The 9721-nt window shown below is 43.3% G+C and overlaps 1 protein-coding gene and 1 long non-coding RNA gene across 5 annotated transcripts; one reads left to right on the top strand and one right to left on the bottom strand.

The window, feature by feature from the left end:
• Positions 1-211: 211 nt before the first annotated feature.
• Positions 212-7929, bottom strand: SPRY1 (sprouty RTK signaling antagonist 1). Of its 4 annotated transcripts, XM_025874191.2 has the most exons (3): positions 6928-7065; positions 5276-6192; positions 212-2422 (listed from the first exon to the last, which is right to left on the bottom strand). In XM_025874191.2, the coding sequence occupies exon 3, from the start codon at positions 2365-2367 to the stop codon at positions 1408-1410; it is 960 nt and encodes a 319-aa protein (XP_025729976.1). In that variant the 5' UTR covers positions 2368-2422; positions 5276-6192; positions 6928-7065; the 3' UTR covers positions 212-1407. The 4 variants fall into 4 exon arrangements, with proteins under 4 accessions (XP_025729976.1, XP_073748337.1, XP_025729977.1 ...); XM_073892236.1 differs by lacking the exon at positions 5276-6192 and having other exon boundaries at positions 6928-7929; XM_025874192.2 differs by lacking the exons at positions 5276-6192; positions 6928-7065 and adding an exon at positions 4234-5236.
• Positions 5780-9304, top strand: LOC141372649 (uncharacterized). The gene is made up of 2 exons (XR_012378025.1): positions 5780-5909; positions 6255-9304. It is a non-coding gene; the product is annotated as an uncharacterized lncRNA (long non-coding RNA).
• Positions 9305-9721: the final 417 nt, after the last annotated feature.

Below are 9721 nucleotides of genomic sequence, written 5' to 3'. Positions count from 1 at the left end.
AAAGTGATTCACTTGGGCATTTGTTGAAACAGAATTTGGATCACAAAATTTTGATAATGCCTTTCCAGGAATCATCTAGTTCAAAATTTGAACTCACCTATGTCTAGATTCAGTATGTTAAAGAAATAAAATGGGTGCGTATGAAGAAAGAGTCAAAGCAAATGACAAAAATCACCATAATAGTACAGGCTAATAAATGAAGAAATCAAGAGACAGTTTCATTAATTAATATATTTTCTGCATTATAGTTAACATATGTACTTTCCTCGTGTCACCTTATTTTCCGTTATGTATTGATATTTTGTTATATTCAGACATGAGTACATTTCAACAGTCTTTTGCAATAAATATCATAAAATAATAGAGATTCGCATAATAAATATTCTTTACAATAAAAAAGTTTAACAGACTTTTGTCTTAAAAATAGTCAGAATTCAACTTTGTGATTTATATATAAAATATACAAAAAGCACCACAATTTGTGGTTAAGGCAATGAAAACACAGAAAAAATTAGAATTACTCAGCTGTTAACTAACCAAGGGGCCAAAAGGACCATTAAGGGGCCAAGATCACTTTAGGCAGCATAGTTCTGTGACACCTATAGATCGATCAGCTATAAATATCAACTTCAGTTACCCAAGTGCCCTCAACTATGAGAAATTTGGTAAAAAATGTGGGGTGTCGAAGTAAGGCAGTTGAGTCCTTCACAAATATGAAAGCCAGAATAAAGATGAGCAAGATACAACCAATATATCTCCAATGTGAAGATTTACATTGTAAAGCAAATCTAAAATTACAGAGGAAAAGAAAAATACCTGGCATCTCCAGAATAAAAAACTGAGGGGAGAGAACTCTGAGGGGCAAGTAGAGGGCAGTGGTTAAAGGAAAATTTTTATGTTATAACAAAAATATATCCCCCATGCTTCTTAAGGGTCCAATGCTATGAAGATAGCCCTAACTGGAGACAGACTTAATACATAGCTTATTTAAGCAATAAAAACGTTGCTTCTTCAAAAACCAATTTCCCTGCTCCCAGAGTACCCAATCAAAAACAGCTCTAAATCATTGCAGATTGACTGGGTATGTGTGTGGGTATGTTCATGTACACAACTTTGACAAGTTGCCTGCAGAACAAGAAGGCTACACAAAAGCCCACTAGCTCTCAATACCCTCTTCAGTGGATGGCAGAGGCTCTTGTTATAAGTGGGAGCCAGGTGCAGTTTCACAGTTCACTCTTACTGAAGATCATCCGTTTGAGAAGAATAAGATCCATGAGTCAAACCTTGGGAACATGGGAAGAAAGGCAGGAAAATTGTAAAGAAAATAAAACCAGTATCTAAGAGAATCTTTTTAACAGCCACAGCTTGAAAGCTAAAAGTTCAGGAGGTCCAACCCACTTCCAAAAATCATGATGGTTTACCCTGACCCCTGGAGGGGCAGCTCTCCAGCTTACAATAGACAGTGTTGGAGTTCTTACATCTGCATCCTGGGCGATGGATCCAGTCATAACACCCCCTGCACAGTTTCAGGCATCCCTTAGCAGGAGGATAACAGAGTAAGCAAGGTAAAAACAGAGACATGGCTCCCATACACAGGTACCTAGAGCAGCAGTGGGACTGTGAACAGGAGCAAGGATTATCCGAGTAAGAATCCCCTTCATCATCATTGGAGCAGTGGTAGAAGATGCCCTTGACTAAGCACATGCAGGTTCCGTATTCCACCATGCTCTCAGCAGAGCAAAGGCACTGATGATTGCAGGCCAAACAGGATGGCAGGGTCCTGGGAGCTGTGCATTCTCCACACTTGCACTTCCCACACTGTTCACAAATAAATTTGTGCTGTGTCAGGTCCTCTTTCAAGGAACCCTTCAAGTCATCCACAATCAATTGCTTGGGCTGGGTCCGGATTGCCCTTTCAGACCTATTCCCAGGGACTGGTCTGGTTGGTGGTGACCTTCCTAACAGTCCCTGCTCAGAAGAGGCACTGCTGTTGCTCCCAGAACTGGCTGCACTTCCAGTGCTGGTCGATCTGCTCAAAATGGGGCCTCTGGCATTATTTGAGAGTCCTGCATGTCCCAGGTGGCTTGTAGGCCTATGCTCATAGTTGTTATTCACATTAACTGGTATGATTTCATGAGTCCTTTCATGCTTTTCTTGTCTTGGTGCTGTTCGAGGAGCAGGTCTTTTCACCACAGATGGCCCTTCTGTGTATTCGTTACTGCCTCTGATGGCCTTGATCTGGTCTAAAGACAAAATAGCAGCAGGCTGAATTTCTCTCTCATAGTCTAACCTCTGACGGCTATCCAATGTAGGCTGCTGGATCACAACTAATGAACTGCCACTGCCATGTTGATTTTGGGGATCCATGTGTAGTGATCTCGAATTCTGGCAATCAGTGGAAACCTGGCATGCATCTGAAATCCTAAAAGGAAAGCAAAGATGAAAAAAAAAAAAAGAGAGAGAGAGAGAGAGAGAAAATAAATGACAGGAAGCATTTTGGGGGGGGAATCCTGTCAAGTCACAAATTGCCTTATGTTTACAACTGGTAATGATCTCCTTCATCAGCGGATTACAATGATGCTGGGGTCCTGGCCAGAGTCCAATTCCAAGAGGCTGAGGACCACATCATGGAAGAAGAATGCAAGCAAGAGACCCCATGCCATAAAAGTTAAAAGTTTTTCTCAACTTCTAAAAAGCAGAATCAAGAAGTAATGCCTTTCTGTTTACAAATCTAACAAATAATTAAAATGGAGTATGCCCTTGTAGGGAATATTGAGTATAAGCACTGGAATAGCTCTCATCTAGAGAAAGCTCGGTATCAGTTCACTGGTGTTTTCTATAAAGGAAAATACCCATTTTTAAAAAAATTAAGAATGGCTTTGGTGCTCCTGCCTTTCTGTTATTTGTTTGCTGTTTCAAGCACTAGATTAATAATGAGGAAATTGGTCAAGGTATGCTTTGTGCATTAAAAAAAAAATCCAAGAGACTTCAAATGAATCTCAACATGAGAGCATTTTCCACAGAAACCAGGGTTTTAAAGCTTTCTCATTACTTACCTACAAGATACAAAAGTGAATATAGAATACAACAGTTCTCCGTGTTTTATAGCCCTAAAGCACATACACAAAACTAATGTACAAATGCTATGATGTTTAAAAAGCATTCACATTTGAAATCATGAAAGGACTTTTTTTTAAAAGTTTAAATTAAGGGATCACTCACGTAACAAGATAACTTTCATGCACAAGTTAAGTATTAGGCCTTTAAAGCAGTATGGAGAAATCCTGGCCATTTTAATTACCTACATTTCCTCTAATTTAAAAATCTGTATTTACATGACAGATCTTGATTTTCAGAAGCACTGCCAAATCTGAATCAATGTGCTTCTTGTAATAAGTACAGTAAAATCCTGATTAAAATAAGCATTTTATGTGTTTCCATACCAAGAGTAAGTTACTTCTAATTTATAATGCACTCTTCATACACACAAACTACCAAACATAAAAACATTTCCATTTTCAGTCAATAGTAAACCAGAATATTTCTCACACAAATTCCTTCTAAAGTCCACACAGATCCGTTCCAATTCAAGAATGAAAAGAAAAAAAATGTCCATTCTCAACTACCACCCTGAGCCAAAAACACCAGCTTAGGGAATAAGGAGATTGAAGTCCATTTCATCTCTTAACTGAACTGAAAGTCTATAGACTATGCCTTATATGTTAACTTCTTGGAGTTCCCCCTCCCTTTTTCTCCCAACTAAGACCTCCCAAAGTTTCTACTTTACTCTACCTTCTCTGTACACGAGGAGAAACATATTCGTGATCTGCTGGGCTTAGTCCTGGATTCCTTAAGGGCTGTTAAAATATTCCAGCGTTACTCTGCACATACAGTATCATTCCTCCTTGCAAAGAACTTTTAACCCGGTGCTTTTAAAAGCAGAGTATCTGAAAGGTCGGAATCAGATCCCACTGTTAAGAAAAGCCGTGGAGGACATGGAGAGTGTAGTAAAAACACCAGGCACACCTTTCATCTGCGTTTTAAATGATAGTTGTAACAGAGTTCACGCTGGCTGGTGAATTAGATTACCAGGTAAAATAGAAAATTAGCCCCCTCCGATCTGAAGCAAAGCCCCCTTTCAAGCACTGACAGTCCTCGATCCAACCCCAAACACCACTCGCCCGCTCTCGGCAACCTGTCTTCCCCACGGAAACAGGAGTCCAAGTCCAATACCTTTTCGGACAATCCCATCACATCCTAAGGATCACCGTGGATTTCCAACCCATTTTTGCGTATCTCGCCAAGATTTCTTTCAGATCGTGAAGAGCCTTCCGAGCTAACGCAGGCGCCAAAAGCAAGCCCCCGGTATGGATAGTTTATCAATAAATATCTGTCTATACTTTAAAGGCAAAGCCGGATTCCTAAAGGGCCGGCCAGAAACGAGCCGGGGGCAGGGGCAGCGGGGAAGCGTCGCCACACTGCAAGTTAACGACGGTGGAGCTGCGCCCTCTGCAATCCGAGCCGAGAGAAGCGGTGAATAAATAGTTGACGGAGAGGAAGGAAAAGGAAAAAGTTATGAATGAAAACAAGTTTTCTCTCTCGCCCTCTCTTCAGGCAGGAGGAGGGGAGGAGGCTGAGGTTACCATTACCTCAGGAGGGCGGACTTCCCATTTTTAAAGTGGCAGCGCCCTCTCCCCTCCCCTCGCCGCTCCACTGCTCTCCAAACAAGAATAAAGTTGAAGCTCGCTTTGGCGCAGACTAGTTCTGTCGAGGGGGTTACCCGCGAATTCCGAGGTTTGCCTCCCTAGACACACACGCGCGCGCACACACACGCACACACACACGCACGCACGCACGCACACGGCCTTTCCCGGTCCCCCGTCCGAGGAAACTCCTCCACAGAAAGCCTGCCGTTGGCACATATCGAGAAGTTCCTCAGAGCCCTCCCGGGAACACCCCCAAAAGCCTCCTTGAGTCCATCTTTCGCGTGGAGGGGTTCCTTCAAGAGGACAACCCGGGCCACCGCGCCACCACTCCAGGAAACTGGGGATGGGAGACCCTACCTCTTCGCCCTCCGCAGCGGCGGAAGGTCGCCCACCGGGTTACCCAGCCCCGAGCGCCCCGGGAGAGAGGCGGCCCCGCGCGCGCGGGGGTCGCCCCTCCACTTCCCCTCCCCCTCGGCGAACCCCGGAGCCCGCACCTGCCGCGCCGAGCCAGCGGGGTCTGCGCCTCCCCCCTCCCCCCCGCCGCCCGAGAGCGGCCGCCCGGCACTCACCTAGGCCGAAGCGGTGGATGGGGGCCAAGCTGTGCAACCCGGCCCAGGTCCCCGTGCGGGCGGCAACGTGCACGCGCCGCATCAACCGCGGCGGGGAGGACGAGGAGGCATTGCCCCTGCTGCGGCGTGCCGGCCCGCGGCCTCCCCCGCCCCCACCGGGCAGGAGCGCTCCCGGCGGCCCCCTTCCGGCTCTGGAGGACAATTCTCCGGAGACTCCGCGCGGCCCAGCGCAGCCGACCTCTCACAGCTCGCGTTCGCCGCGCAGCTCAGTAACATCCACCTCTGGGGCTTTTCTCCTGCAGCCCCCTTCCACGAACCAGGAAAAAAAAAAAAAAAAATCCCTTCGGGACGGCTCTCGAGTCCCTCAGAAAAGCGACCCGAGGAACGGGCAGAGAGAAGAGTGCGTGACGGGCCCACCGACTGACACGCTATGCTCTGCGGGAGTCCTCCTCGGGTTCCGAACGGTCCTCGCGGGAAAGGAAGGCGTGGCGGCCCCCTGACGAGTGAAAATCCACGTCACGGACGTTCGAGACTCTGCGGCGCCCGGGCCGGGGCTCGAACCGATGTCTGCGGGCGGGTCACGGAACCGTGCAGGCCCCGACGGGGCCCGGGAGCGCAAGCCTGCGAGGCGAAGGTTGCCGCTCCCCCGGGGGTGGGTGGGATTTTTTTTTTTTTTTTTACCCGCTTTTTTAGGGGTAGCAGTGAAGGGAGCGCGGTTGGGGGATTCTTCTCAAGGGAAGAGGCGGGGCGTCGTCTCTTGGCCCCCGCGCAGGTCGAGGCACTTTCCCGATCCTGCACGCTGGGCAAGTGGGGGCACAGCGTCCCCCGGAACTCTGGTCCTGGCTGGGCAAGCCTCTCCCCGGCAGCGCTCGCTCCCAGTCGTCCGACCCTTCTGTCCCACGGCCGAAATGCCTGCCCTAGAGGATTAGCGATTGGAAAATAAAAAAAAACCAAAACATTAATTTCCCCTTCTTTCCAGGCACTCGGACGCGTACCGCGCTCAGCCGCCCAGGCGCAGAGTGGAGCGGGGTGGGCTGCCCGCCAGCTCGCCCGCCGCCCGCAGCCCGCTGCCATGTGCTGGCTGTTGCTGCTCCCAGTGATTGACAGGCCGGCGCACAGTCGGCGTGTCAGCAGCGAACCAAAGTAACATGCAGTCTTGCACGTTTTGCCGAAGTGCTTTTGCCCCTTGGAATGCCTAGGAGTTCAAACAACGTTCAAGCAACGCCTCTGCGCACTGGAAATCAATACACAGAGACGGGAAATTCAGGTTTTAAACAATTGCTTCGCTCGGGACTCGGTCGCCAACAATGCCTAAACAAACATGGATTTGGTCCACACACCGAGTGCCAGCCCCTCTTCGGCAAAAACCACCCTGTTTTTCACACAACCGACCGTTTCAGACTTCAAACTTGTTACCATTCGGATAAGAAGAAAAAGAAGAAAAGGACCCTGCTTTTTCTCTTAGCGGTAGCATTTACTTTAAGAGCATTCGTTTTAGCAGTGGGAATGCTACTGCTAATTTGAAATGCAACCAGTAATCTTAGATCTAAAGCGAGTTCAAAGAAATGTTCAGTTCCTTGCAAAAGCCAGCATTTCTCACCTAATCTTTCCTAAAAATATCTACGGAATGAAAGGAAGGAAACAGTTCTTACCTAACGCAAAGACTGGAAATTGCTTTTCAGGCACATTTACAGCGACTGCATCTGTTCCTTATCCAGGGTAGGGAGCTCTGTCCGCTGCTATCACTCCGCAAACCACTGCGTGCCTTACAGAGCAATCCCACTCCGGCGCCGCAGAATTTCAGCAGCTCGCCTCCACCTCCACCTCCACTCCAGGACACGCCTCCAGTGATATCATATGTCAATCACACGGGCTGCCTGAAAACCTGGAACAGGATTTTTCCAACAGTCGTTTCCTCTTTCGTGTATGTGTACCAACTTGGAAATGTTGCCCTGTACACTCCTGTGATAAACATCCTCTAAAACTTTGAGATTGCCTCTAAAAATCCTGCAAATGCAGTTTGTCACAGAAGAATCCTTTAAATTTAGTCATCAGTCTCAGTGAAAGGATTAGTGGACACAACCTTTAAGGTTGAATTAGAAAATAATATTGAAGAATAAAAGAAGATAAAAAAGTCATATGCCAAGCCATCACTTCTGATCAGCTAGAGAGAAAATGTATATTGATATAAAAAAGATGGTAATATAACGTTATGGTTCCTATTTAAAGCACAATTCAGAATATTTGAAATCTGAAAGTTTAAAAGGTGGCACTCCTTACTGCAAATGTATAAAACAGTACCTCGTAAAGGTGAAATTTCCTGCTGTAGATTTTATAATAAGTGCTCTATCTTGGCTTGTGATAAAATTTCCTAAAAATCAAATTTAAAAATCCCAACTTTAATTTTGTAATTTGTATAATTTTGGGGGAAAAAACTACAATTAATTTATTTTTAAAAATCAGCTAATTGGAAATCAGTTAAGATAGAAATAATTTACCAAGAAGTTTTATAATTCTTAGTGATCTATGTTGTGTTACTGGAGGGAAAAAGTATTTTAATCAGGAAACTCGCTTTTTGTTTTCTTACAAACTACGGGATTTTAGACATTTATTATCAGAATGTGTACTTTATGCTGTAGTGAGGATAATTATATGTGAAATTTAAGGTTCCACAGAGACTTTTAAAAGATAGCTAAAAACCAAAAACATATAGCAAGTGGAGAGGAAATATTTTTTTTTCCAGGTACTAGATACCAGAAATAGCTTCAAGTCTTTGGGAGAAAATAAAGCAAACAAAACAAAAGTCCAGAATCTAAGTCATGTATAAATTTGGGTATGGAAATTTTCAATTCTTAAGCTCCTTCTTAACTATAACAAGTGATTCTGTTGAAACTGGTTTTTTTCTAGACTTTCAAATGTTTGAGCACTTTAAAAAATTAAAGTTGTATTTGGAATTAACCTCTTTGGAAGCTAGGGCAGTGCTAAGACCATCAACAAGAAGAAAGCATCACTAGAAAACAAAATAGAACAAGAACGAAGCCAAAAATCTACATATGCACTCTTAATATAAACTATATTAAAATAGGCTCTTTAAAAGGATAAAATCAGTTTTATTGTACATATTTTCTGTTTTTTCTTAGATCTCATATTTTGGGATGTAATGAACTTTAACCATTGATGGATAGGTTTCTTGACCATTAGAATGGATTTGGAGTAGTCAAATCAGAACCAGAATATCACATCAGAGTATCCTATTTGGTTCTTCAAAACTGTCTTCTCAGCCATCACCACAATTTTAGGATGAGAGGTCAGTTCACCAATATGATAAAACCAGGAGAGGGAGCACTGAACACTCTACACTTCCATAAATCCTACAAAAATATAGTTGAAAGATTTCAGTTACAAATAAGCTTCAAACTATTTCAATCACAGATGTATTAAATTACAATCTGCATGTGATTAAGTATTTTTGAATTAAAATAAATCCATGAAATTTTATCTATAACACCATCATCATGGATCATGTTCTATTTAGAAATCAAGTATTACGATGCACAAGTTGACCAATGACTCTTTAGATCATTTAGCAGTAAAATACATCAGTATGTTTTTCTCTCAATATTAGTTTACAAATAAATATAGGTATTGTCTGGCCACCCTGATCTAAAAGACATTTAATAAAACCTACTTCTGCTTTTGATTGCCTACAGCTCGTAAGAATTTGTAAAAATTCTAAACTTTAAGCTTAAAATAGACATTGTTCTTTATTTAGTAAGTTTAATTTCAGTGTACCTTAGCTAGAAATGGATAACTGGAGCATGAAGTTTCCTGGAAAGGAAAAACAATGTAAATACGCATGGGAAAATCTTAACAATAATTTTCAGTTCACTATTAAGATATGTCTAAAAGAATAAAGTGGAATGGAGAGTGAGCCTTGACGTGTTGTTCACTTTCGTGTGAAAACAATAACAGCCATCTCTTCTGCTGATTTGATTTTTGGAAAAAGAATAAAATAAAATGAAAAGACAATCTGGTAACTCCTCACAACTGCTAGTGATTAAAAAAAAAAAAAAAAGGTGTAGTACTGAGAAGCTTAACTTACTCATTTATCTACTTTACTTGCCAAAGGAGCAGAATCATATGTGGTCCAAGCTCTTGAAAAATAATACCCTGTTAATTCTCCCAATGTTTCTGTGAAGTCATGATAATAAGTATAATGTTTTATCTTGTTGAGAAACAAAATAATCACATAAATTGGTAAGTTAGCCCATAAGTGCCTAATAAATTAATGAAGAACCAGGAATGGAAACTAAGTCTCTACTTTCCTTTTAGGGCAATAGTCACTGTATTACTATACTTCCCAAGAAAAGCTGGCAAGGATAGGCAATTTTATTTTCAGTTTCCTTTTGTAAACAGCCTTTGTAGTTGACAGAAATAGACCAACCT

Source organism: Callorhinus ursinus, unplaced genomic scaffold (assembly GCF_003265705.2).
Source record: "Callorhinus ursinus isolate GAN/ISIS: 27379988/994484 unplaced genomic scaffold, GSC_fseal_2.0 scaffold4, whole genome shotgun sequence".
Taxonomy (NCBI): Eukaryota; Metazoa; Chordata; class Mammalia; order Carnivora; family Otariidae; genus Callorhinus; species Callorhinus ursinus.
The sequence above is the reverse complement of the archived record's forward strand: the minus strand, read 5'-3'. Positions and strand labels throughout refer to the sequence as shown.

Excerpts from the sequence above, each read along its gene's own strand:
- SPRY1 (XM_073892236.1), bottom strand. The coding sequence starts at position 2,367 with ATGGATCCCCAAAATCAACATGGCAGTGGCAGTTCATTAGTTGTGATC.